General features: G+C 48.1%; 1 protein-coding gene across 1 annotated transcript in view; it reads left to right on the forward strand.

Annotated features, from left to right (window-relative positions):
- The window catches only part of MUC16 (mucin 16, cell surface associated), a 107,310-nt gene that overhangs the window by 69,747 nt on the left and 9,758 nt on the right, over positions 1–27,805 (forward strand). Inside the window, exons 34-63 of the mRNA XM_077860055.1 lie at positions 2,497–2,618; positions 2,971–3,038; positions 4,615–4,787; positions 5,121–5,156; positions 5,394–5,453; positions 6,448–6,572; positions 6,826–6,893; positions 8,984–9,156; positions 9,279–9,314; positions 9,784–9,908; positions 10,102–10,169; positions 10,755–10,927; positions 11,039–11,074; positions 12,105–12,229; positions 12,326–12,393; positions 12,844–13,016; positions 13,283–13,318; positions 16,554–16,678; positions 16,771–16,838; positions 18,739–18,911; positions 19,806–19,841; positions 21,194–21,259; positions 22,162–22,283; positions 22,384–22,451; positions 22,610–22,782; positions 23,717–23,847; positions 24,182–24,249; positions 25,019–25,167; positions 26,247–26,410; positions 26,945–27,012. Of these exons, the coding sequence (XP_077716181.1) occupies positions 2,497–2,618; positions 2,971–3,038; positions 4,615–4,787; positions 5,121–5,156; positions 5,394–5,453; positions 6,448–6,572; positions 6,826–6,893; positions 8,984–9,156; positions 9,279–9,314; positions 9,784–9,908; positions 10,102–10,169; positions 10,755–10,927; positions 11,039–11,074; positions 12,105–12,229; positions 12,326–12,393; positions 12,844–13,016; positions 13,283–13,318; positions 16,554–16,678; positions 16,771–16,838; positions 18,739–18,911; positions 19,806–19,841; positions 21,194–21,259; positions 22,162–22,283; positions 22,384–22,451; positions 22,610–22,782; positions 23,717–23,847; positions 24,182–24,249; positions 25,019–25,167; positions 26,247–26,410; positions 26,945–27,012 (3,076 nt within the window). The remainder of the gene's footprint in view (positions 1–2,496; positions 2,619–2,970; positions 3,039–4,614; positions 4,788–5,120; positions 5,157–5,393; positions 5,454–6,447; positions 6,573–6,825; positions 6,894–8,983; positions 9,157–9,278; positions 9,315–9,783; positions 9,909–10,101; positions 10,170–10,754; positions 10,928–11,038; positions 11,075–12,104; positions 12,230–12,325; positions 12,394–12,843; positions 13,017–13,282; positions 13,319–16,553; positions 16,679–16,770; positions 16,839–18,738; positions 18,912–19,805; positions 19,842–21,193; positions 21,260–22,161; positions 22,284–22,383; positions 22,452–22,609; positions 22,783–23,716; positions 23,848–24,181; positions 24,250–25,018; positions 25,168–26,246; positions 26,411–26,944; positions 27,013–27,805) is intronic.

Here is a 27,805-nt window from a genome sequence, read left to right on the forward strand (position 1 = left end):
GACAGCACAGTTTTACAAATGTTAAATGGCTAAGAAATACAAATTAGTGCAATAAATGCAGCACTTTACTCTGAAAGAGGCCTGACGTTGTTGGCTTGTGGAAGTTAGCAAATGGATTAAAGAAGGAGGATTACCTGAAATCCTACAGAAAGCAGAAACCCAGGATGAGTAGGGTCATCCCTCCTAATACCTCAGGGGTGTGATTGAGCCAGTAGATGCTTGAGTTGTGTCCATGCATTTTGTGTACGCCTACAGAGGGGGGTAGCTGCGTTCAGGGTTCAGGTTTGTGTGTCTTGCAGACAAAATTGCACACACACACACAAACATGAAATCTACATTGTGTTCACAGTTACCTAATGTATCTATCAATGACCCTGAAAAAATTGTGTTTTCAAAACAAGCATTATGGTAGAACTGACTAGACAAAGACGTAGACGTAATTTTTTTCCCTGATCCACTTGAAACTTGCAAATATCATGAGGCCTCACCATTAAAGATTTCAGCAAGAATCCCCACAAAATCAGGACATTGCCTTATGTAACCATAATAGCATTACTGTGCTTCAAAAAATAAGAACATTATGGTGTCATCTAGCATTGCAGTTTGTACTCACATTTTCCCCAAATATCTCCCTTTGGTAGGTGGCTTTTTTCTTTTTTTAAAGATTTTCTATTTATTTATTCATAAGAGATACAGAGAGAGAGGCAGAGACATTGGCCGAGGGAGAGGTAGGCTCCCTGCGGGGAGCCCAATGTGGGACTTGATCCCAGGACTGATCCATCCCAGGATCCCGGGATCCCGACCTGAGCCAAAGGCAGACACTCAACCGCTGAGCCATCCAGATGCCCCTAGGACTTTGATTTTTAAAGACAACAGAACAGAAGCTGTCTTTGCCTGCTTTTTAAAAATATACTTTTGAATAAGAATATTCTTGAGAGGAATTATTCACACAATACATCTTATTAAATGAGTAAGTTGGGGAAAGAAATTGTTAGTTGGCAAATTGCTCCTGAGGTCAATTTTCAAACGCAGCATTGAAAGCTGAACCTGTCTGGGTGGGTCTTCAAAGGTGCCCTGGAAGGAGGAAGAAACTGGCTCAAGCCAAGACAGTCTCATGGTCTTCAGCTATGGGTTTCTCACCTATTTTCTTCTCTTTCTTTCTTTCTTTCTTTCTTTCTTTCTTTCTTTCTTTCTTTCTTTCTTTCTTTTTACCTATTTTCTTTTTCTTTTTTTTTATAAATTTATTTTTTATTAGTGTTCAATTTGTCAACATACAGAATAACACTCAGTGCTCATCCTGTCAAGTGCCCACCTCAGTGCCCGTCACCCAGTCACCCCCACCCCCCGCCCACCTCCCCTTCCACCCCCCCAGTTCGTTTCCCAGACTTAGGAGTCTCTCATGTTCTGTCTCCCTTTCTGATATTTCCCACTCATTTTTTCTCCTTTCCCCTTTATTCCCTTTCACTATTTTTTATATTCCCCAAATGAATGAGACCATATAATGTTTGTCCTGCTCCAATTGACTTACTTCACTCAGCATAATACCTTCCAGTTCCATCCACGTCGAAGCAAATGGTGGGTATTTGTCATTTCTAATGGCTGAGGGATATTCCATTGTATACACAGACCACATCTTCTTTATCCATTCATCTTTCGATGGACACTGAGGCTCTTTCCACAGTTTGGCTATTGGGATTTTGAGGTATTTCTAGGTTGAGCAAAGAAAAAACATGACCACTAGATGACAGTAGCAAGCACAAATGTTTGTGAGTAGTGCAGGTTTGCCTTCCCAGCAGGTGTCAGTCTGTGACATCTTCAGGAGGTTCTGGGTGGGCATCCCTTCTCAAAAGGGGGAAGGGCAAGAGGACTCCCAGGGGAGAGGAGTGGTCAGAGAAGACATTCTCCTGTCTAGGTGATGTCACCCGGCAGCCTGGAAAGGAGTCTCTGGGTTGCACAGCTCTCTGCCCAGCAGCAGTGGCTCAGGCTCTCCAAAGCCACGGGGTCCGTCTATTTTATAGCTCCCAGCTATTGGGTGCAGTTTCGGGGGTATGCAAAGCAGGCAGGCTCAAAGTGACAGAAATCGGCTGAAATCTGCCTGTTTGGGCTATATTTAAAAGAACTGGATATAAAATTTTGAGTTTGGTCCTGGCAGGCTTTTGAGCTCATGGATCCCAGCCTGCTGTGAAGAATTAAGTACCCTATGAGCTCATATGCAGGCACCATCTCTGGCTCATTATGTAACACCCCGACACCAGCATCTTCCATTTCCGTATGTGGCCAAAGCTGCCTCCTCTCCCCACCCCCACCCCATCTCCAGCCTCAGATGAACAGAGAATGATACTCAGGAGAGTCCCAGGGGAAGGCAGCCTCTCCCAAGTACCTCCAAGATGATGGGTCCTCTGAACAGGCTGGAGCTGTGTCCCAGTGGCCCTTTGCCCCACATCTGATCCAGGCCTGACTCAGAGCATGGCCTCCTCTCCTCCTGTCCCTCTGCAGCTGCTGGCCATGCCCCAGTGCCCTTTACCCTCAACTTCACCATCATCAACTTGCACTACACGAAGGACATGCGGCCGGGCTCTGCGAAGTTCAACTCCACCCAGTCAGTTCTACAAGGCCTGGTGAGAGCCCCCTGCTGCCCATCCCTTTTTTCCATCCTCCCCATCCTCTTTGAGTCTCCCTACTGTGCTTTTGGAGAATATGGAGGGCCCCAGAGCGGACAGTTTCTGGGTTCAAAACTCGGAACTGCCACAGGCAGGTGATGTGCCTTCAGAGTAGTGATCTTGCCTTTTGGTACCATTGGCTCATCTGTAAAAGTAAGATAATAAAAGCCTTTATCCCAGAGGGTTCTTTTGAGAATTCAGTGTTGTATTGAGACGATTGGGGAGTTGCTGTTTCCTTGTAAAATATTGTGTTTTGAAATGATGGTTGGTTTTACATTTCTTTTTCATTCACTCACTTCATTCTTCTCAGCTCAAGCCGTTGTTTGCCAACAGCAGCATTGGTTCACTCTACACTGGCTGCAGAGTGACGGCACTCAGGTAAGACCTCCTTTTTGGCCTTAGGAAGTGTAATAAGGTGTGGGCTGGTTGGGCTAGCCAGGGTCCGGACTAGGGAGGCCACCAAGATACCTTGAGCACAGTATAAAAGGAGGTGCTCACGCTCAGGGATTAACTCGATGTTTGCACAGCCCTGAGTGTAAGCACTCCGTTAGATGTTGTGTCCAGGCCCCTTGCTTGTCTCACACAGTTCCCAGCTCTGGTGCCAGACCCATGCACTGCCCTCTCTGGGTCATCTTAAGCCCAATCAGATAATCAGACTTGCAAGACCTGAACAAGCCATACACAGACAGGAAAGGGCATGCCAGCGAGGCAGCACTGGGCATTTCTTTTCTTGTAAGAACCTTCTTGGCAGTCCAAGGACTATTATTTTGGCATCCAGGTGACAATTAATAAATATGACTTCAGTGGAGGTCGCTGGAGGGAAGGTGGATGGGGGTACGGGGTAACAGGGTGATGGGCATTAAAGAGAGCACTTGATATAACGATCACTGGGAGTTATATGGAACTGATGAATCACTAAATTCTACCCCTGAAATGAATACTACACTATATGTTAGGTGACTTTGATTTAAATTAAAGAATTAAATTAAATTTTAAAAAGAAGAAATATAACCTCAGTAGATAGGTGATCGAGCTCCCCCCAGCTTACATGTCCCATGTCCCAAAAGGTAACTAATATCTCTTGTAACAGTCCTGACGAGTTAAGAGGTTTACCATACCAAAGGAAGCCCAAAGCTCTAGCTTCCCACCAGGTATTATTGTCTGTTTTCTGCCCTCCCAGAGAAGATGCAGGTCACCAACAAGGGGTCATTTTCACCATAAGCAACATCACCAGGTAACACAACTGACATTGCACCTGTAGCAAGTTCTTAGGAGACCACAGCTAGAAGCAACTTAGCTCAAGGTCACTTTCATCCTGTTGAGGCGCAAGGGATACTCTGTTTCTCCCCAGGAATACTCTCTGGCAGTGCAACCTGCTAGTTCCCCCAGGTTGTCTCATCAGGGTTAATTTTTTCTGCTTCCTTCCCTAGATAGCTGAGAATATGGGAAGCAGGTGGCCAGTGGGTGGGGGTCTTTGCTATGCAGCATCTCATGCTCAGATGCTCAGGTCCAAACATTGGGTTGTTCAGAGCTGCTATCCAGTGCTAGGGACTGTAAATATTCAGCTCTGTGGATATTTGTTTAATTAAACAATTAATTGATGAGCATTTGGCACCAGAGCTAGGTGTGATAGATCAGTCATTTCTGAACCCCATGGCATTCCAACAAAAGGGTTAGAGCTTTATCCACACTGCAAACATGGGAGAACCGAGTCAGACACACGTGGATTATTCAACAAGTGACAGAGCTAAGGTTTGAACCAATGGTCACCTGACTCTAGAACACCCACTCTGGTCCTTTATTGTGCAAGGATGTCCCTTCTCTTATGAGCAGCTTATGTCTGGACCAAGAGGGCAGATAAACAGGTATTCACATACATGTGGGCTATTGAAAGGATGTCCTGGCAGGGATGCCCCTCCGTCCTGTTCCCATACCCATGTCCTTCTCCCCTCAGGCCTGAAAAGGGTGGATCAGCCACTGGAGTTGACGCTGTTTGCACTTACCAACCTGACCCTTCGGGTCTCCAGCTGGACAGGGAGCGGCTCTACTGGGAGCTGAGCCACCAGACCCGTGGTGTCACTCAGCTCGGTTCCTACTTCCTGGACAGGGATAGTCTCTATGTCAACGGTGAGCATCTGGTGGTGACAGGGGTCTCCTCCTGCACCCCAGATGGACTATTCTGTGGATGCTCTGATCTCTGGCCAGAGGATACACCTGCATCTGCCTCTAGACTTTTCTCTCCTCCTTCTTCCTTTCCTTATGAGATCCCCCTTCCCCACCAAGGGCTATATCACACAGAGGGAGGTAGAAAGTCAGAGAAAGGTTCTGGGAGGCACCATCCACAGTGTGGAAGGGACAGGACCTCCTCATGGCAACTGTTCTTCCACCAGCAGTCCAGCCCCATCATCCCTCACTTAAGCCTTTCAAACATCCCACCTCACTCTTATCCACTTCCTGCAGGTTATACCAGACCACCACTGACCTTCAGCCCCAGTGGTAAGTGCTCAAATCCTAGATGGCTTCATGTCCCCACAGCTCATGGGAACAGCTGCTCCCTCTCCCTGCCCAGGGCCTCATGGAGGAATGGAACCATAGGGGCCTGGTCCCCCTCCTTTCCCCACCTCTGCCTTCTGTGACTCGGGCTGGGCATCAGGGGCATCAAGGGCTCCTGTCTCTGGCATCTCCAAGGTGATGGGGGCTTTGTCTTTCTTATTTCTGCTGCTTCCTCCTCAGTCCCTGTGACTTCCACGCCCTCAGAAACCTCGGCGGCTCCAATCTCCTCCAGCCCTACAGGTGAGAGCCTTCTCTCCATGTCTCCTTCCTTCTCACCATACACCTGTGCTTTGCAACGAGAAGAGCAAGAGAGTATGCACACACAGCTCAAAGCAAGGGGACAGCTTGGGGAGGTGAAGAATTTGTGGTCACTTTTACCGTCCACCCCATGTGGCATGCCAGGGTCCAACTTGTGACCATGCTGGCCTGAGGAGACCCAGGGAGTGAGTAGTGAGATTAGATGCAGTGGTACATTCTAGAACAATTCTTAAAGCTTTACCTCCTCTAGAATGGAACGGAAATAGTCAAAGTCAAATCCAGAACTAATTCCCAGAGCGCAGAGACTAAAGCAGAGGAATCAGGCATAAGTAGCAACGAGAAAAATGACTACAAAGCCATGGCAGCAGCATTCACTGATTGTTTGTCACATGATGGGGACTCTGCTTCACATGTACCATCTTCAGTCCCAGCAGATGGACACTGATCTTTCTCTGTTGAAGAAAAACAGGCTGGTTCTTGGGGATCTGGGTGTTTTTCTGAGGTCGCGCAGCCAGTGGATGGGCAGGACTCATGTTCAAGTCGTTCAAACTCTAGAATCTGAGCTTCTGCCCTAAAACAGCTGTGTGGCTTTGAGGAAGTGACTTAATTTCTCTGAAATTTATTTTCATCCCCTGTCAGTTGGGAGGATAAATAAAAGGATTCACTTCCAGGGTTTGCTTGAGGATGACATGAGATACTGGATGAAAAGTTCTTAGCACAGAGTGAGCTCTTACCAAGCATCAGGTCTTATCATTATTATTGCTATTTAGGGCCATTGTTTATATCATTACTATATTAGTAGAATAACAAAATAAGATTCCCCATTTGGGGAGGAGATATTCTGAACTCTCGCACCAGATGTGAATATACTGGGCACCAGGGATGTGGATCCAGACACTACCCCCACCATCCCTCCATCCTTAAATCCAGCTAAGGCAGTGACTCAGGGGATATTTCTCGCCCAACCTCACTGCAGTCTCTGGACCCGACCTGGTTCCATTCACCCTTAACTTCACCATCACCAACCTGCACTACACGGAGGACATGCAGCTAATAGGCTCAGCCAAGTTCAACAAAATAGAGAAGATCTTGCAGAACCTGGTGAGAGTCCCACCCACCTCATCCCACCACCCACTGATCCCCACCTACCCTCTGAGGCCAGCTCCACCCACCTCCCCCATACCCTGCCCAGCTCCTCCCACCCCCCTTCCGCCCACTCATCCCCCCCACCCCCCCCACCTCCCCGCCTCCAAGCAGATGCCAGCCCCACCTACCTCCCTCATGCCCCACCCAGGTCCCCCCCTGTCCTGCCCCTGTCCAGCTCAGTCTTACTCACCTCCTTCTCCTTCAACAGTTCAGACCATTATTCAAGAACACCACTGTTGGCTCCTTCTACTCTGGCTGCAGACTGACCTCGCTCAGGTGGGACCCCCTAGGAGATGGCCCAGTGAAGCACAGCGGAGATTCTTACCATGGCTAGGGCTAGGTCTTCCCTTTGGCCTCAGCCCTTTCCAACTCCCAACCTGGGGTAGCCTGTCCTTTGGGCTGCTGGCCCCCCAGGTCCTGCTCTGGCTGGACCTTCCCATCCTCCTGAGCCTCAAATCTCCCATGGGGTATTTGATAGGAACAAAATGACGAAACATAGCAACTGCAAAGTATACACCAAAATCCTTCATAAAGGATGCACCTCTGATCCTTCACAAAGGATGCAATCCCTGGTCTACTGTGCCTCCGGCCCCACACTGCATTAAATATTTCTGGCTAACACTCAGCCAGACTTAGTATGTGTCAGACATTGGGGTTCTCAATGTTTGGTCACTATTGACCAGCTAGTTATTGTCGTGGGTGGTTATCCTCTGCACGATAGGATATTTAGCAGCATCTTGGCCACTAGATAGATGCTGTAAGTACCCCAACCCCTGAAGTTGGAGACAACCAAATCTGTCACCAGACATTTCCAGATGTCTCCTGAGATGCAGAGCAGCCCAGGTTAGAGTCACTGGGTGAAATGCTTCCTGTCCATCATCTCCCTAGACTCTCTTAATGTCACTACTGTTATTTCTATTTTACAGGTGAGAAATCGGGCACAAACAGGTTAAGGAACTTTCCCAGAGCCAATGGCTGCCAAATGGCGGAGCCAGGATTCAAACCTAGCCTCTTCAGAGTCCATACCCTTTCCCACTAAGCTTGTTTTGCTTCTTTTCTTTGGGAAGAACCATCAGTTCACTCCCCCTCCCTATAATCGCAGCCTTCACTTCCCTGCTCCCTTCCAAGATAGAGAGGTGCAACTTGGCCTCACTTCACTGAGTGATGGGGCTTCTGAGCATTAGAGGGCTTCTCCACTCCAAGATCCCCTGGAGGCTTTAGCCTCAGTGGACAGCTCTCCAAGATATCTCCCTGCTTCCAAAAATAGAATCTAAGAAAGCATTCCCTTACTAAGGTGCTAGGATAGAGACAGGTGGAATAAAGCCCTTTGTCTCAGGGCCTAGCCCACGATGCTGATGCACCCACAGCAGAAGTGACCTCTCCACTCCCCTGGCCTGGAATTCCACAAATTTTCTTTCCATCCATAAACATTGCTTGAACACCTACTATGTCCAAGCTCTTTGCTGAGCTCTGAAATCTCCATGGAGGCCAAAGCACAGACTCTGCTATCAAGAAGCGTGTATTATATTAATTATAACATAAACAAACACATTTATACAAATTAGTTACGTGTGATTATTATATGTGAATTGTGTAATTATATATATAGACATATAATTAATAGCAAAAATAATACTAAATAAAATAGTGACAGACACTTCCCTGGCACTTAGGGATGCAGCAGATCCTATTAGAAGCATTATGCTTATATCAACAGACTTAATCTTCACAGGATACACCTGGGTACCATGATTCTACCCATCTTACAGATATGAAACTGAGGCCCAGAGATCCTATTGAAGTGTTGGGATACGGGAAGTATAGTGGGTCTAGGAGGAGCTGAAGTGGCAGCTCAGTTCCTAGCGAGGAGGTCGTTGTGGCCAGGAGACACAGCTCCGGGCCAGGAGGAATGATTCAGGGAGAAGGAACCACAGGTGGAGAGCCTAAGGTAGCGAGCATGCAGAGCAGAAATGCTCAGCAGCAGGGGTGGGGAGGCAGGGAGATGCACAGGGCAGGTGGTGGATGACCTGTTGTATTTGATGGGGCAGGCGCAGTGGGGCTTCATTCACAGGTAGTAGGGGGCCAGAGGATTTCAGCAAGTTCCTAACAAGGGAAGATTCCCATCTTAAGTGGGACTTGGTGCTGTGATGAGCGTGGATCACGCAGCACCGGGAGGCCTGGACTCAGAAGGTGGCCACATTTCAGAGCAGATTCTCTCAGCAGTGGATGATGGGCCTCCTGGGGCCTGTCATCAGAAGCCCCACTACTTCCTAGCTGTCCCCATGGTACCCCCATAATGGTACCCCTCAAGGACTCTCCACAAACAGATCTTAATCATCTGCACTGTTGTGTCCTGCCCTCCCCAGGCCCGAGAAGGCCGGAGCAGCCACCCACGTGAATGCCATCTGCTTCCGCCGCCTGGAGCCTGCAGGCCCCGGGCTGGATAGAGAGCAGCTGTACTGGGAGCTGAGCCGGCTGACCCATGGCGTCACCTGGCTGGGCCACTACACCCTGGAGCAGGACAGTCTCTGTGTCAATGGTGAGCAGTGGCCACCCACGCTCCGCTGAGCTGTGAAGCTCATGGTCCACCCCCACCCCCCAAGGCTTCTTTATTCCTTCTCCATCTCAGCACCTCCTCTCTCTTATGTCCTCTCTCTGCAGGCTACACCCACCAGACACCAGTGACCGCCCCCAGTGGTGAGTACTCAAGGGTCTTCAGGAGCTCTGCCCCCCACTCCTCAATAGGGAAGGAAGCAGCATGCCCCTGCCCACACCTCCAGCTGTCAGGGAGGGAAGGGGTCGAGCATGCAGGCTGAGAAGTCATCGCAGTAAGCTTCAGCTGTGCATCACCTCTGTGCTGTTGACTGGACACAGAGAAAGGGCCACCATGTGGTCCAGGTCAGGTGCATGGAAGAAGGTACCTGTACGTGGGCTTGAATAAATAAGAACGTTAGGTGGTAGATTGTCCCCTGCAAATCCTGCCCACCTTCACCTGCTGCTTGGATTGGTCTCCTGTTGTCCACACTGGTTCTGGCATTAGGTCCCCAAGGCCCCCCAGCATTTGCTGTGCAGTCTCCAGTGAGGTAGCTGTGGGTCCCAGGCCCTGCCCATATATCCATCCCTGGCCTGACTCAAGGTAGACTCCCGTCTCCCTCCCCTGCTGCAGCCACCGGACAACCCCTGATGCCATTCACCCTCAACTTCACTGTCACCAACCTTCCCTACACGGAGGACATGCAGCCTCCAGGCTCCTTGAAATTCAACAGCACAGAGAAGTCCCTGCAGCGCCAGGTGAGAGCCCCGCACACCTCCCCCTGCCAGTCCCGCCCAACCAGCCTTCATGCCTCATCCTGACGCCAGGCCGCCCATGCCTGCCCCGACCTTGGGACTAGCCCCTCCCACCTCATTCTTGCCCCACCCACCCATGCCCATCCTGCTCCTGCATCTCAGATGATCTATTTACTTCCCTTGCTCTCACCCACAGCTCAGACCGTTGTTCAAGAACACCAGTCTGGACCCCCTGTACTCCGGCTGCAGACTGACCTTGCTCAGGTGAGACCTTGCAATCCCCGGCCAGGGCTGCGTCAAGGGCTCCCTGAGGACCCCAAGAGTTCCCTCTGCTTCCTACCTGCCCTCTCTGTCCATGTCCTCAGCAGAGGTGGAATTCAGGAGGCACTGGCTCCAGAACCAAGGCCTCTTCTGGTTGTAACCACCCCTGCCTCCCCCACACACACACACTGTCCCCAGCTTCTGCAGAGCCCCTAGTCTGGGTCATCCTTCCCAATTCCTCCTACCTCCCTTTGACCAAAGAGGGCATTTCCTTTGGGTTTTCAGTTCCTTCCCCAGGATTCCTCTCAAGGCAAGCTTGCCTTTTCTACTTGCTTTAATCCAAATTCCAGCTTTTCACCTGTCTCAAGTAGGAGCTCTCCTGTCCCCATGCTCTGAGGTTGCGGGTTTCAAATTTGCAATTTAAGAAATCCTGCCCCCGCCCCCCATGACTATTTGCACATTCCTGGGCTGGCCAGAAGTGGGTGCCAGCCTTCTCACTTGCCCTGGCCCCCTCCTGGCCTGCCCCCAAGGTCCCAGGAGCCCTGCCCTGGGACTCCATCTAGTGATACCCCTACCCATCCTCCCCAGGCCCGAGAAGGATGGGGCAGCCACTGGAGTAGATGCCATCTGCACCCACCGCCCTGACCCCATGGGCTCTGGGCTGGACAGAGAGCGGCTGTACCAGGAGCTGAGCCAGCTGACCAGAGGCATCACTAGGCTGGGTATCTACACCCTGGACCCAGACAGTCTCTACATCAATGGTGAGGGATTGCCATCTTGGTCCACATTTCAACAGGCCCACATCCTCCTCTCCATTCCTCCCTTTCTGTGATTACTCACCCTCGTCACCCTTCCTCCGTCTCCCTGTGCAGGTTACACCCGCAAGACCCAGGCCACCACCCCCAGCAGTGAGTATTCAGAGGCTTCAGGAGTCTCTGCAACTCTGTGAGTCCCCACCCTTAAAATGGAAGTGTCCAGGAGTCCATGGCCTGCCCTGTGCACCCCTGCTCCACCCCAGCCTCGGGTGAATGGGGACCCATACTCCTACCCACAGATGCCAACCTTGACCCACCCTCTCACTCACCTCCCACATCCATCTACCACCAAATCATCTCTTCTCCCTTCATAATATCTTGCAAGTCCTTTCTCTACATCTGTGTCATTCAGCCTTTATTCAGGCCACAGACATTTTTTTGCTAGGACTAATGCAGTAGCCTCTACTCTGGTTTCCTCTGCACAGCAACTGCAATGGCCCTCCCAATGTACCTGTGTCCATGTAGTTCCTGTCTTGTTCACAATCTTTGGATGACTCCATCTTATCTACAAGTCATGTCCAAATCCCTGAGACGCACAGTCGCTGACCCCCCTTTCTGGGCTCAGAGGGCTCCTCCAGTCTCATGTGTATACTTTTACATGCCCATAATGAAAACATCAAGTCCCTTGGGTGCAACTGCTCTGTCCTCCTGTCGGGCTCAAGCCCAGACTGATTCTTCTGCTTGAGCACTCTTCTACTTGCTCAGCTCATGTTCACCTAACTCTTATTTATGCCTTTGGTAACACCTGAAATGATGCTTCCTCCTGGAAGCAATCCTCAATTGTTGGTTGGGTGTCTCCCTGGAATTGTACACCCTTCTGGCTCTCCTGTAGCATAATGGTCTAGCCACTCTCCTGGCCACAGTATTAAGAGACTATGCCCTATCCACCCTTGGACCCACGGACCCCAGCACAGAGCTGCATATACATTAAATACACACTTGCTGAATGAGTGAGCAAAGGTTCTTGATGTCTTAAAAATCTCATAATATTCTCTCCTTCAGCTTCTGCAGTCCATGGCTGTACTTAGGTCCATTGCTGGTTCTCCACTTTAGAGCTCCAGGCAACCTTGGTGTCCTTACTATCGTGCAAACTGGACAATTTTCTATTCCTCCCCCACTGCAGCCACTGGCCCCACTCTGGTGTCCTTCACCCTGAACTTCACCATCACCAATCTGCACTACACTGAAGACATGGGGCACTCAACTTCTTTAAAGTTCAACTCTACTGAGAGGATCCTCCAGCACCGAGTAAGAGCCCCTCAATGTCTACCATCAGCCCCACCACACGCCTGCCCACATAGTCCTTTAGCCCTTTTGCTCACCCCCCTTCTCTTTCCTCACCAGCTCAGGCTTTTGTTCAGTAAGACCAGTATTGGCCCCCTCTATGCTGGCTGCAGACTGGCCTCGCTCAGGTGAGACCCCCAAATGGAGGGATGTGTTGGGTCTGGTGGACTCTCATGTGCTAGCTAGTGGGGCTCAGTTCCTGGGCATGCCTTCGGCACTGCTGGCGTCCAGCACCCACCATTAACACCTTCATGTGTTCTTTATACCCAGATGCTGGGAATGCTCAAGGCTTAGAGATGAGGCATTCTGTTTATCCTTATGGAATCCAGATGATTATTTGTTTTAGATGAAAGCATTCCTCTTAGAAGAACCACTGTACCATGTCTGCAAATTCCAATTAAAGTATTTTCTGTCCTTAGTTGTGAAGGAGTTGTCCCAGATGAGAGACACTAAGGAGAGCCCCTTCAGAGCCAGACCTTTCTGTACTCTCTCAGCCTCCTGTCTTCTATTCTCTTGCTTTCCACAACCAGAAGGACCCCTCCTCAGGATTCTACATCCCCATGTCCTTTCTTCCCCAGGCTTGAGAAGGGTGGAGCAGCCACTGGAGTGGACATGATCTGCACTGTCCACTCTGATCCCAAAGGCCCCAAGCTGGACAGAGAGCAGCTGTACTGGGAGCTGAGCCGTGAGACACATGGCATCACCCGGCTGGGGTCCTTCACCCTGGACAGGGACAGCCTCTATGTCAATGGTGAGGGGCTATGCTCCAGCCAGGGTCTCTCTCCTGGCCAGAGCTCTGTGTTTCTCTAAAAGGAGCTGCTGTGGTGCATCTCCTCTGGTCTGGGCTCAGTCTTCATTCTGATGATATAATCATGGGCTCCAGCCACCTACAATCTCCTTCCCTCCACTGTCTCTTCCCCTTTGCTTTTCCCACAAAGGCCCCTAAATCCTACCTTTCCCTTAATCCTTTATGCTCACCCTGACTCTTATTCATCTTCTCTGGTCTTCTCTCCGCAGGTTACACCTATGGAGCTATAGCCCCGACTACCACTAGTGAGTATTCCTAGGCCCTGTCCCTTCTCCTTTGCCTCCTGTCCTCGGTGAGGAATATACCTGGAAGGGCCCCTCACTCATCCCTTCTCTCCCCTGGTTCTGGTGGAGAGTTCTAGCCCAGGGCAAGTGTGTCTCTCACATACAGGTCTGTCCTCCCACTATCCTGACTCTCATGTTATCACTCAGATTCTCCTAAAAACCCTGCCCTGATACTTTGCTCTTATTCTTTTACTCACCTCTATGCTTGTTGCTCTGGATGTGTCTCAGCATCGGTGTTGCACCATTCTTTGGGTTTTCAGTGAACACATATGGAAGTTGACCACCTTCTGGGCACCATGCTAAGTTACATACCGTCTTAGTCAGCTCTGGTTGCCAAAGCAAAATACCACAGGCTGGGTGGCTCAGATGACAGAAATATATTTTCTCATAGTGCTGGAGGCTAGAAGTCCAGATCAAGGTGCCAGCAGAGTTGGTTTCTCTACAGCCTCTCCTTGATGTGCAGATGACACATTCTTGCCACCTTTTGGCACGGTCAGTCCTTTGTACACACATTCCCAGTGTCCCTCTGTGTCCTAAACTCCCTTTCTTACACCAACAGCAGCCAGAATGGATTGGGTCCCACGCCAACAGCCTCATTTTAACTTAATTACCTCTCTAAAGGCCCTGTCTCCAAATACAATCACCTACTGAGGTACTAGGGATTATAGCTTCTTCAATTTTGGTGTGTGGTGGGGAGTGGAGACACAGTTCATCCAAAAACACATACATCTTATCCTTTAGTTCTCGCTACAATCATGTGAATTAATTCCATTTTAGAGAGGAGTAAACTCAGGCTCCGAGAGGCTGCCAAGCCACACAGCAAATAAATAATAGAACCAAGAGTTCCTGTGTCTCCAAAAACTCATAATCTCACTCATCCATCAGTTCATTACTTTAGAAAGACATGCTAATTTTTGGTGTATACCTGTTGTGTTCAAGTTCGTGGACCAAACTCTCTTTGCATCCCCAGCAAATCCTGAAATAAGGATCTTGTAGCTTTTTCAAGAATTAATTGCCCTTGCATTAGAAGTGTTTCTGCAACCCTCTCAAACTCTCTTCTTGGGTCCATCTCTGGTCTTTTACACCACAGCATCCTCCCTTGCTCCTTTGAACATCAGTAGGGTTCTAGGATCCTCAGGTCCAATGACAACCATCTTTTCCCAAATGATAGGAGGAAAAATAAGCTAAAGTTAGTTCCATTGACTGTGTTTTGTTTATCAGTATCCAGTCCTTGGAATAGTTCAGAAGCATTGTAGGATCAATTCAATGTACATGGAGGGAAGGCAAGATGGATGGATGAATGGGTGGATAGATGGAAGGAAGGAAATAATGATAAATGGAAATAGAGATGGTAGATGGAAGAAAAGATGAATGGAGGGGGAAAGGATGGAGGAAAGATGTCTGGATTGATAGAATGAACAGATATGGAAGAAAGGAAAGATGGATGGATAGATGGAAGAAAAGAAAGAGTGGAGGAAGAAAGCAAGGGAAGCTGGGTAAATGGAAGACAGTGGGGTTAGAAGGAAGGACAGAGAGAAGGATGCATAGAAAGGGGTATGAATCAGAAGAAGGAAGGAAAGGAGGAATGAGGAAGGAAGGAATGATGTATGCAAGGATGGTGCATGGATGGATGTCATGGGTACATGGATGGATGCATGGATGGGTAGATGGATGGGAGGGTGGGTGGATGGATGGAAACATGGAGGATGGATGGATGGAAAGATGGATGGGCAGATAGATGATAGAAGAAAGGAAAGAAAGAATGGAGGAAGATAAAAGAAAAGATGGATAGATGGAAAGAAAGGTTGAAGGAACAAAGGATAAGAGTATGGATGATTAGAAAGAAAAACAGAAGGAAAGAAGGAAGGATGGAGGAAAGGATAAAAGGGAACTTGGAAGGAGTAATAAAAATAGGAGAGGGAAAAAATAAAAATAAAAAAAATAGGAGAGGGAGGAAAGAGGGGAGATAAGTCTTTCTTCCAGAGGTCTATCCCGAATAGTTAACCCTGCGCTGCTCATTGCTTCTCTATTCTAGAGTCAGGCCACTGGGCCTCTGATCTCACTTCTATCATATGTTCATTTATTATACTTCTTCTGGGGTCTACACAGGTCACCCCAACTATTGAACCCTGACCAGTGGCATGTGTCTAAACAAGAGCGTGTGTCTTCACAGGGGAGGTCATTAGAAAGGACTCTGGGGGCAGCCCGGGTGGCTCAGTGGTTTATCGCCGCCTTTGGCCCAGGGCCTGATCCTGGAGACCCAGGAATGAGTCCCACGTCAGGCTCCCTGCATGGAGCCTGCTTCTCCCTCTGCCTGTGTCTCTGACTCTCTCTCTCTCTCTCTCTCTCTCTCTCCCTCTCCCTCTCTCTGTGTGTGTCTCATGAATAAATAAATAAAATATGAAAAAAAAAAAAGAAAGGACTCTGGGATTGGAGAGTCTGGGTCCAAACCCGGACACTCCCTGTCCAGTCATGTAACCCTGGGCAGATAACCATTTCTGTACTGTGGTTCCTCTTTTGTTCAGTGTGGATGATTCTAGTGCCCAGTTCGTATTTATCCAGGGAAAGAGCTCCATATGTAGTGAGTGATCAGAAAGTATTTTCTTATATGTTTTATGTGATGAACACTTATATGTTGCTTACTCTGTACCCAGCACTGTGCTCAAGCACTGTACAGAATTTGACTTGTTCAAACCTCATTACAACTTTTGAAATAGGAATCATTATCTTGTAGATGAGTAAATCAAGATACAGAGAGGCTGGTTACAGCTGCTGGTTGGCCTTTTGTGTGTGTGCAATGCATAGAAGATTGGCATACCTGGGAGAGAGAGAGAGAGAGAGAGAGGAAAAGGGTGACAGAGACAGAGAGATAAAGACAGCAGAGAGAATGGAGGACAATGTCTGAGGTTATCCCCAGTCCCAAATTAGTGTGGTAAGTTGGAGCCTTTCCTTCCTGGAAAGAACAAAGCCACCAGTGTTTTCACAGAGCCCTCCACTCCTGCACCTGGGTAGGAAAACCATATCCAGCCCCCAAATCATTAAGCCTGTCCTTACCTGTCGCTGGAGTAGTCTCTGTTAACAAGTGACCCTCGGGTTCATTGGGAGGAAGGCAGGAGGCCCTTGGAAGCCCCACAGTGGGTTGATGTTGGGCGCCTCGACCTCCCCACATCCTTGGCTCTCTCTGCACCAACCGCAGCTGGGGAGGTCAGTGAGGAGCCATTCACACTCAACTTCACCATCGACAACCTGCGCTACTCAGCGGATATGGGCCTTCCTGGCTCCCTGAAGTTCAACATCACGGACACCCTCATGCAGCATCTGGTGAGAGGCCAGCTTCCCCGTCCCCACCTCCACGACCCCTCCTCGGGGCTGTCGCCAGCTCTGACCACGCTGGCCCTCTCCTTCCTCTCTAGCTTGGCCCATTATTCCAGAGGAGCAGCCTCGGCGCCCGATATGCAGGCTGCAAGGTCACCTCACTAAGGTGAGAACCCTTCTACCCACCATGGCCCACCACCAAAGGACAGGACTTCTGACTGTGGGAGGGGGTCACTCCCAGTCGTGGCAAGCTGTCTTGGAGGGTCCTTTTTGGAATACACTTCTTCATGTTACTTTATTGTTATGATTGTGACAAAATACGTATTGGACATACAATTAGCCATTTTCACCATTTTTAAGTATACATTTCAGTGGCATCTGTTACACGCACAATACTGTGCACCCATCACCACTACCTAGTTCTGAAACTCTTCATCACTGTGTGCCCATCAGGCAATTACTTGCACTTTTCCAGGTCAAGGTGTATCCTGTTGGTGTTTACAAAGCACTTCTCCATCTTTGTTTTCTTTATTTTTTATTTTTTTTATTTTTTTAATAATAAATTTATTTTTTATTGGTGTTCAATTTGCCAACATACAGAATAACGCCCAGTGCTCATCCCATCAAGTGTCCCCCTCAGTGCCCGTCACCCATTCACCCCCACCCCCCACCCTTCTCCCCTTCCACCACCCCTAGTTCATTTCCCAGAGTTAGGAGACTTCCCATCTTTGTTTTCATTTCACTTTCATTGGTGATGCAGCTCTTCTGAGGCAGGTGGTAGGCACCACAGTGACAGGACAGGCACTGCCCCTGCACTCATCTGGTGGAGAAAGCAGAAACTAAGTGGGAGAATAAATATCTAAAATGGCCTCAAATATGGTAAGGTGATGGGAAGCAGAAATGCATAGAGACGGAAAAGCAGCTTTACCCAGGGCACAGGATAGCCTGTCTGTGGAGGTGATTTCTGAGCTGTGTCCCAGTTAGAAAAGAAGGACATGGCCATGAAAACTGTTCCAGGCAGAGGAAACAGCATGGGCAAAGGTCCTGAGGTAGGAATGAGCTTGGCTTATGCAGTGAACAGCAAGGAGGCCGGGGTGGCTGGAGCAGAGAGAACAAGGGACAGAGAGAAAGTAGGTGTGTTTCCAGACATCAGCAGGGTCTACACAGTATAGAGTCTTGGCGGGAATTGATATTTTTTAATCGTAGTAAAATATTCATAAAAGAAAAATTTTAAGTGTCTGGTTCAGTAGTGTTAAGTATATTCACATTGTAGTGTAACCAAGCTCCAGAACTTGCGACTGAAACTGTACACCCATTAAATAACAGCTCCCTGCTTCCTTCTACCCCCAGATGTTAGCAATCGCCATTCTGCTTTCCATCTCCATAATTTGACTACTTTGGGTGCCTCATACAAGTGAAATTATATGGTGTTTTTTTGTGACTGCCTTATTTCACTGATCATAAAGTCCCCAAGTTTCATCTACGCTATGGCAGGCGTCAGGATTTCCTGCACTTTTAATGCTGAATGATATTCCATTGCATGAATATATCATGTTAAACTATGAAAGTCACATTTTGTTTATCTATTCCTCAGGACTTTGGTTTTTACATGTAATAGGCAATATGAGAGGTACCGGGGGTTCAGCATAACAGTGAGCTACACTGTCCTGTTACTTGCCCTCATAGAGGTCACCATCTGGAGGGAACAGAAAAAAATAATATATGTTCACACTGAGAGCAATCAGGGCTTTGATGGGAGAAGCCTGAGGAATGTGGCAGCCAGAACCCTCTCTTGACAGCGTGGGAGAGTTCTTGGAGAAGGAGGAGGTGTCTAAGTTGAGATCTAAAGAATGACCAGGAAATTACCCAAGTAAGGACAGAAGGGGAGAGATCTCCAGAAAGAAGTCATTGCATGTGCAAAGATCCTGGGGTGAGAGAGCATGGGCAGGTAGAGAAACTGAATGGTTCAACAAGGCTAGGACACAGGATATGAGGTGTGGAGTGACCACAGGTGAAGAGGTGCCACATGAGCTGCACTCCCTAAACATCAATCTCTCCTTTCTCAGGTCTGTAAAGAATGGCGCCAAAACAAGGGTGGATATCCTCTGTACCTACCGGCAGCACCCCAGCAGCCCGGGTCTACCTGCCAAGCAGGTGTTCCATGAGCTGAGCCAGCAGACCCGTGGCATCACCCGGCTGGGCCCCTATTCTCTGGACAAGGACAGCCTCTACCTCAATGGTGAGTGGTTCTCAGCCCACCTCACTGCTTCCACCCCTCATTCCCAGAAAGGTCTCCACTCATCACAGGTCAGGTCTCTAGGGGAAACCTTGAGAGAAACTCGGGTGTGAATCTCAACTCCACACTGACCCCCCCACCCTCCAACAGTTACTCTGTAAGGCTGTCTCTGATCACACCTGATGAATAAATAGAGGTTCTGAAAGGTTAAGTAATTTTCTCAAGTGGACACCCAGGTTAAAATGGGGTGGAGCCAGGCATGAGCCCCAGTGGTCAGCATCCAATGCTGCACCCCCACCCTACGCCTGAATTCACATCTGCTCCCTTCACCTTGGCCACTGCAGAGGCCATTTTAGGATATTTCCCCCTGTAAAATGTGCTTCATTTTGTTCACTCAGTCAGCAATCACCAGCATCTGTTATAAGCCAGGCTTGGCACCAGGGACACAGACAGGTCACATGTGCAACCTGTCCTAATGTAAGCTCCAAAGGGGCAGAGACATTTTGTAGAGTGCTGTATTCCCCAAATGTAATGGAATTTAGCACACAGTAGGTTCTCATTAAATATTTGTTGGATGGAGGGATAGATTGGAGGGAAGGTGGAAGGCAGATGGTGGGATGGTTGCCTATGTGGGGAAATAAATGTGTGAACATAAATGTGATGAGAGTTTCTTGGGGACATGCTGGAGAGGTGAATAGGGAAGGGTCATTTCTAACTGGAAGATCAGGAGAACCTTAATGGTATAGATGACATTTGAATCTGATCTTAGAAGATGCATAGATGCTTACCTGGTTCACAGATGGAAAGGCATCCAGCAGGAGCCCCATATGGACAAAGGCATGGAATATCTGGGATTTTTCTGCCATCTCCCCTTATGTGTGACATTTTTGTTTCCAGGTTATAATGAACGCGGTCCAGATGAGCCTCCTACAAGTATGTATCTTTGCATCCAGTACCCATATCAGCCTGTATGGGTCTTGAGCCAAGCTTTTCTCCTCGCTAATAAAGGGAACTTACCCCAAACTCAGGCTGCTCTCCTGAGTAGGGCCAGGTGTCAGTGGGAAGAAGAATGCTGAGTCCCTGGGTCCTTTCTGGGCCTGTGGGCATAGTACTGGCTTTCTAAACTTTCCATACCTTTCTGGGATGGAGGAAGAATTTTGAACAAGCATTTCCTACAGGGATGGGGATTGAGGTCAGATGAGGAATCCATGCCTCCTGAAAGCAAGATCTCCTACAAGGGCCACAGAAGAGGCCTTAATGTCAAGCTGCAAACTGTGGTGGCCATTCAGTGATTTGGCCAAATTTGCCCATTCACTTGTCCAGTGGTTCCTTCATCTATCTTTTAACCCATCCATTCTTCCATTCTCCGAGTTATCCCTTCTCTCAGACTTCGCCATTCTTCCTTCCTTCCTTCCTTCCTTCCTTCCTTCCTTCCTTCCTTCCTTCCTTCCTTCTCTCCTACCTTCCTTCCTTTCTTCTTTCTTTCCCTTTACCCATCCATGTATTCATCCATTCTTCCTCCATTCGTCCATCCATCCTTCCTTTGCTCCTTCCCTCTATTCTTTCATCCACCCATCCATCCATTCATTCATCCATTCTTTCATGTCTCCATCCTTTCTTCCTTCTTTCCATTTGTCCATCCATGTATTCATCCATTCTTCCTTCCATTCATCCACCCATCCTTTTCTCCTCCCCTCTGTTCTTTCATCTACCTATCCATCCATTCATCCATCCTTCCATCTTTCCTTCATCCCTCCATCCATCTTTCATTCCTCTCTCCTTTGTTCATTCTTCCATCTACCCATCTTTCATTTTTTCCTTCCATCCATTCATCCCTCCCTCCATCCTTTCTTCCTTTTCCCTTCCTCCTTCCCTTTCCCCCCTCCATCCATCCATCCTGTTTACCTGTTTGTCCTTTCCTCTTTTTGTCCTTACATCCATCTGTCCAACTTTCTTCCTTGTGTTTATTCTTGCTTTCTCTTTGACCTTTCATTTGCTCATTCTTCCTCTGTCCATCCAGGTTACCCATCTGTCTGTCCACTTTTATGCCCATTGATTACTCTCTCTCTTGTTCACCTACATGTACTCTGTTGGGTTTACTTTACTCATGGGCTCACTCAACCCTCTGCTCCCACAACTTTTCCTTCCCTTACTCTCACTAATGGCATACCTGTGAATGCTTGTCCTGGGAAAACCACTGTTGGAGCCCAGGCAAGGTTTGGGGAGTTTCTCCTGCTCTGGGGTGGGGGGGCTCTGCTCTTTTCTGATGACTGCCCTTTCCACAGCTCCTGAGGTAGCCACCACATCCCTGCCTCGTTCATCATCACCTGCACAACCAGAAGCCACCACAGGTATCTGGGAGATCCCTTTTCCTTCCCAAGAGAAGTTCTCCAGCCCAACACCTCTACCAGCCAGTTGTACACAAGAGCTGGGAAGCCAGGGTGTAAAATTCTGTTTTAGGACACTCATGCCAATTGGAAGAGTATACTGACAAATTAATCTAATGCATACACTCATGGAGCTCCCAGTCTTATGGGATCAACAGACCATGATAACACAATGTGAGATATTCTGGGGAGAGGCACCTAGCATAATTTGGAGGGGAAGGGCTTTCTGGAGGAAGTTTCACCCAAACTGAGTCTTTAAGAATGAGTAGGAGTCATCCAGGAAAATAGAGGATAAAGAGTTTTCCTGTTCTAGGGGATTTGATGAGCAAAGGCTCAGCATACTGTATGGAGACAACTGAGAGGGATTTGGTTTGCATAAAGAATAAACTTAACCTGGAGTGAAGCTGAAAGGTTGGCAAGAACTGTTTTGGGAAGGACCTTGAATGCCAGGTCAAGAAGCTTTAACCTGACACTGAAGGCCAAAGGAAGCCATGGATAGCAGTGACTATACTGAGATTTTTTTCACTTAAGAAAACTTCTTCTAGTGTTCAGTGTAGAGAACATTCTTTAAATGTGGCATCCAATAAGTCTGCTGAGGTATTTGTCTAGGTGAGAGAATATAAGACTTGAACTGGGACAGGATAGAGAGATAGGATGCATGTTAGGGCCATCCTAAAAGTGGAATTGGTGTTATTTGGTGGGGAAGCAAGAGGACCTGAGCCACATGCTAGTTTTGACTCAGGCGACCAAATGGTGGGTGGTGGTGCCAATGGAAGAGAAGACGACAGAGTACAATGAATTCGGGACCCTGATTTGGTCTCAGGCCAACTGTCCATAGTAGCCCTCTCTCCTCTCTCTTCTTGTAGCTACGGGACACAGTCTGAAGACCCTCACACTCAACTTCACCGTCTCCAACCTCCCATATTCAATGGACATGAGCAATGGCTCAGCCATGTTCAACTCCACCAAGAGGACCCTGCAGCGCCTGGTAAGACCCTGCTCCCAGCAGTTCCTAGTGGGTTAAATTCCACCCAGCCCTTCCTTTATCCTTGTCCCTCCTGTTAATCCTCCTCATTCTTCCTTCCCAGCTTGGATCCTTGATCCAGAGGAGCAGTCTGGGACCCTTCTACTCAGGTTTCAGATTAATCTCCCTCAGGTAAGACTTTTTCCTGAGTATTTGCCAGTAGTGACCATTTTGGGGACTGACCCTTCTGGTCTTCCCACTGACCTCCCATTTTGTCCCTCCCTCTTTGTGGCCCCCATAGTAAGGTTTCAGGACCTCTCTTTAGAGTTCCCACATCCCTCTCTCCCCAGACCTGATAAGGATGGGGCAGCCACCCGTGTTGATGCCATCTGCAACTACCGCCATGACTCCATGGGTCATGGGCTGGACAGAGAGCGACTTTACTGGGAGCTGAACCAGCTGACCCATGGTGTCACCCAGATGGGCCCCTACACCCTGGTCAAGGACAGCCTCTTCGTCAATGGTGAGTGATTTACAGCAATCATTTTTTGTCCCCGTTCTATTTTATTTCCTCTTTAACAAGTCAGCCCAAGTTCTGATTAGGGGAAACCTTTCCCAAAATCTCCATGGAGAGAGTCTTTCCTGTTATTTCAAGTAAAAAGAATGAAATTCTTTAACAAATTAATATAATGAATTTTAATTTGAACCCCAGATATCTGACTCAAGGGATCTTTGGGTACAGGAATTCTCTATGTGAAACTCCTCTATGTCAGTGGTTTTCACCAGGGGTCAATTCTGCCCCTCAGGAGACACTAGGCAATGATGAGACATTCTGGTTGCCACAACTGGGGAAGAGTGAGATGCCAGGGATGTTGTTAATGTCCTCCAATGAACAGGAGATCCTCAACAAACACATATACATTCTATCCCAAGCCATGTGCTGGGTACAGAGATAGAACACAGTTTCTCTCCCTGAAAAACCCATAATCAAGATAACTAAACATTACTTGGGGACACACAAAAAAGGCAGAAACACTGTTATTAACAGGGCGCCATGAAAGCACAGATAAGTCAAGGAGGACTTCCTGGAAGAGGATATTATGTATGCAGCACTATATTAAGCACTGAGACATGACAAGAACAAGACAAATGGGTACCTACTCTCCTTGAATTCCATCTCACTGGAGTTCTGATACATGAGTAGGAGTTTTCCAGGAAAAGCAGAAGATTGAAGAACATTCCAGGAAGTGGGACCTGCATAAGCACAAGCAGAAAAGCTCACCTCAGGAGAATCCCTGTAAAGTTTCTATTTTCCCTCTCTGTGCGGTGACTTTCAATTTGGAAGCCTCTAACATGTGGGCCCAAGTTTGGCTGATTCTGATGATAGGCACCACGCCTCTTTCTGTGCTAAAGGCTAAGAGTTTCCAACTGTCTTCTCTTCATCCCGTTGGCTGCAGGCTATGCACCCCAGAATTTATCTACCCAGAGTGAGTATCAGCTAAATTTCCGCATCATCAACTGGAACCTCAGCAACCCAGACCCCACATCCTTGGAATACACATCCCTGCAGAGGGACATCCAGGACAAGGTGGAGTCTCTCTCACCCATCCCATCTCTCCTTGACCTGGGTGCCCCCCTCATTCCTCTGTCTGATTCACATCTATTAAGTGATGGCTTCAACTCTTTACCTATGTGCTCTGAGTTCTCTCAGTTTCCAAAGATGGTGCCCTGCCTGCCTTCTCCATTTCCCAGATGTGAAAACTGAGGCTCAGAAAGGGGAGTGGTGTACCTAAGATCACACAGTCAGGATTTAAACTCAGACCTCCTTTGCTCCAAGGCCTGTGCCCTTTCACTGGCCCCAGTAGCTCCCTCCAGCCCCAGAAGGTCTCCATCTCACCCATTATCCCCACCCTTTATTCTAGGTCACCAAACTCTACAGAGACAGCCAGCTACAAGACATGTTCCGCTCCTGCCTGGTCACCAACTTGACGTAAGTTGAGGAAGTTGGAAGCACTGGCTGAGCTGGCAGTTTGTGACTCTGAGCTCCCATCCTGGCACAGTCCTTGAGCTGGAAGTCACTGACATGGTGCCCATGCTCCCCCACATCCCTTTCAGCTCCTTCCATAGGTCTAGGGGGTGGGCAGGAAAAAGATTAACCACACTGGGCAACCTATACCAGCATCCTCCACCTTCTCCTCTTCTGGATACTTTCAACAAATAAGACAGTTTCATGCATGGTCATCTTATGGGATTCTCACACAGCCCCTGTGAGATGGATATTATCTGTGATCATCCCCGTTGTTCAGATGGGGAAGCTGAGGCTCTGAGAGGCAAAGTGAACAGCCCAAGAATTGCCCAAATTGGGTTGGAAGAATGGGTGGAGGAACCAAAACATCTACACTGGGGAACAGGAGGATCATGGGACACAGTGCCAACTTTGAGTGTTTCCAAACTTCAGTTCCTTTGTCTTTAAGATGGGGATAATTATAATAATAGCTTCCACCACAGTGATGTTGAGGGAACATGTATGTCACTTCCTAGAGGTGCTCAATAGATGTTCATTATTTTTATAGTTATTTGTTCTATTCCCAACTCCTGGAAACCTTGTATTTTTAGTCAGTCTCTTCTCTAGCTTGGGGGAAGAGGAAGCCAGATAACCTCTCACATCTTGCCTCTAAGTCTTTGGGTCTATAAAACAGGAACTCAGGAGGCATTGCTGGTGTTGAATGCTGGCTGAGTTCCATGGTCTCTGTCCCTAGGTTGGGCTCCATGTTGGTCACCATCAAGACACTGTTCTCTTCTAATGTGGACCCCAGTGTGGTGGAGCAAGTCTTTCTGAACAAGACCCTGAATGTCTCATCCCATTGGCTAGGCACCACCTATCAGCTGGCAGACCTGCATGTGACAGGTGCAAGACTAGGGGCTGGCTTCATGGTTTGAAGAGATGGGGCTATGAGGAAGAATGGGGCTTCTCAGTAGCAGTGGAATGGGTAGAGGCTCTGGAGGGGAAAGGGGGACTTTCTGGATGCCCATGTTGATGACCCATGGCAGTGGGTCATCCAACGGGAGGTAGGAAAAAATCATGGAGCAGTTGCACCCAAGGGAATGGTTATTTTTACATGTAAGTATTTCCCACCCCAAATATAGAGTATCCTAAGTTGCCTTCTTAGGCCTTCTGATTATGAGTCATGCATTGATTGATGGAAGGACTCATTCATTCATTCAACAAATATGTTATGAAAGTAAATAGGCACTGATGACGCACTGTGATAACTGTTATAATCAGGGAATTTCAAGAGCCTGTGGGAACCTCTAGGAGGGACACGCAGCCCATCCTGGGAAGTTTTCTGGAGGAAGTGAGGAACAAACTGAGATGTGATGGTGAACATGACCCAGCCAGTGGGAAGAGATAGGGAGTTGAGATACATGTGTTTATAACCTAGACGATAGAATACTTAGGGAGGTTATAAGGAGTTTGGTGTGGCTGGAGCAAACACTTTGACATGGAAGAAGTGGCAGGTAAGGCTATAGGTGCAGGGAGGGACTTTCTTGGGCACTGGAATAGTTTGCAGGGGAACACAACACAGAGTTCTGCCTTAGAAAGCTCATCCTCTGGTGCTGTATAGTGAGTGGGTTGGGAGGGGGAGAAGACTAGAGATGGCAAGACACATTAGTAACTTAGGTCAGCAAAGGTGTATGAGGGATGTCCCCTAAGGTGGTCAGCACCTGCACTTGCCTTCTGTGCGCCCAGAGGGACCCAGTCTCCTCTTCCCCACATACTTGTGAATTCTCATAATGCTTAGAGGAGAGTCAGATGGATGGACAGATCAGTAGGTTCAAAGTGACCCAGTAAATAGAAGGTCTTATGTAGCTCACTTTAAAAATCCAGCTCAGGTCACATTTCCAGGAATAAGTAACCAAGCTAAAATGACTTCTTGGCTAAAATCTTCACCTAATTAGAACTTATATACCTTCTTTTTATTATAGAAGTGGAGCCATCAGCTCACCTACTGACAGACAAACCAACAAGCAGTCCCAGCACCGAGCACTTCCAGCTGAATTTCACTGTCACCAACCTACTCTATTCCGAGGACATAGCCCAGCCAGGCACCACCACACATCAGCGAAACAAGCGAAGTATTGAGAATGCGGTGAGAATGGGGTTGTATGTCCACTCTGTCCCTATGTAGAGACAGACCTATGGATCCTGGGTAGTCAGAGGGTGATTTTTCATAACAATTCATGAAGACAGGTTCTTTTTTTAAAAAAAGATTTATTTATTTATTCATGAGAGACACACACACAGAGAGAGGCAGAGACATAGGCAGAGGGAACAGAAGCAGGCTTCACGCAGGGAGCCCGATGTGGGACTCAATCCCAGATCCTGGGATCACACCTGAGCTGAAGGCAGATGCTCAACCACTGAGCCACCCAGGCATCCCGTGAAGACAGGTTCTAATACCCATTTACAAATTAAGAAACAGGCTCAGAGAGTTTTAGTAGCTAGTCTGGGGTCATATAGCTAAGTCATACCCTGGAATGGGATGTCCTTTGGTATACATATCCAGGCTAGTGTTTGTTGAGAAAAGAAAAAAATAGGTGGGAAATTTTGCTCAGTGGCTAAAAATTCTCTAATGGCATTGGGCCTGGGATGGTGATCAATGGAATATCGCCCTGTCTTTCAGCTCAACCAGGTCTTCCGAAACAGCAGCATCAAGAGCTATTTCTCTAGCTGTCAAGTTTTAGCATTCAGGTGAGTTCCAATTCAAGACCTAATCACTCTGGAGACTCCCACTATTCTTTAAGTAAAAATGTCCCTGTGTCATGGTCCCAGTTTCTAGCTCTTATGGAACATAGCCCTGGGAGCATAGAACTGTTACCTAAAAACCAACTTCTTCCTAAACCAGTGAGCCCAACTGGTTTAGAAACTCAAGAGAGGCAGTATAGACCTCAGCAGACATGGAGGTGCCTTGTGTTGGGGCCATAGAATATGGAGTGTAGCATCCACGCCTTAAACTAATTGCTGTTGAAGTCAAGACCCATAGAAGATAGTCTAGAAGACTAGAACCAGATGACTTAGAATCCAGCAGTCTAACTGTACTGCTCAGTAGTGTAGCCACTAATCACACGAGGCAATCAAAACTGTTTACACATCTATTGAGATATGATTCACATATAAAATGTACCCCATTGGGGTTTCTTAAAAAGATTTTTAAAAATTTATTTACTCATGAGAGATACAGTGAGAGAGTTAGGCAGAGGGAGAAGCAGGCTTCCTGTAGGGAGCCCGATGTGGGACTCGATCCTGGCACCCTGGGATCACGCCCTGAGCCAGAGGCGGACAATCAACCTCTGAGCCACCCAGCTGTCCCTAAAATGTACCCCTTTGAAGTGTACAATTTAGTAGTATATTTATAGAGTGGTATAACCATCCCACTAATGGTGGATTTTCTTAAAATCCTGTCCCCATTAGCAATTGCTTCCTTTTCTTCCCTTATCCCCATCCCCTAGCAAACAAATAATCTCCTTTCTGTCTTCTAGATTTG

This window comes from Canis aureus, chromosome 19 (genome assembly GCF_053574225.1).
Source record: "Canis aureus isolate CA01 chromosome 19, VMU_Caureus_v.1.0, whole genome shotgun sequence".
Taxonomy (NCBI): domain Eukaryota; kingdom Metazoa; phylum Chordata; class Mammalia; order Carnivora; family Canidae; genus Canis; species Canis aureus.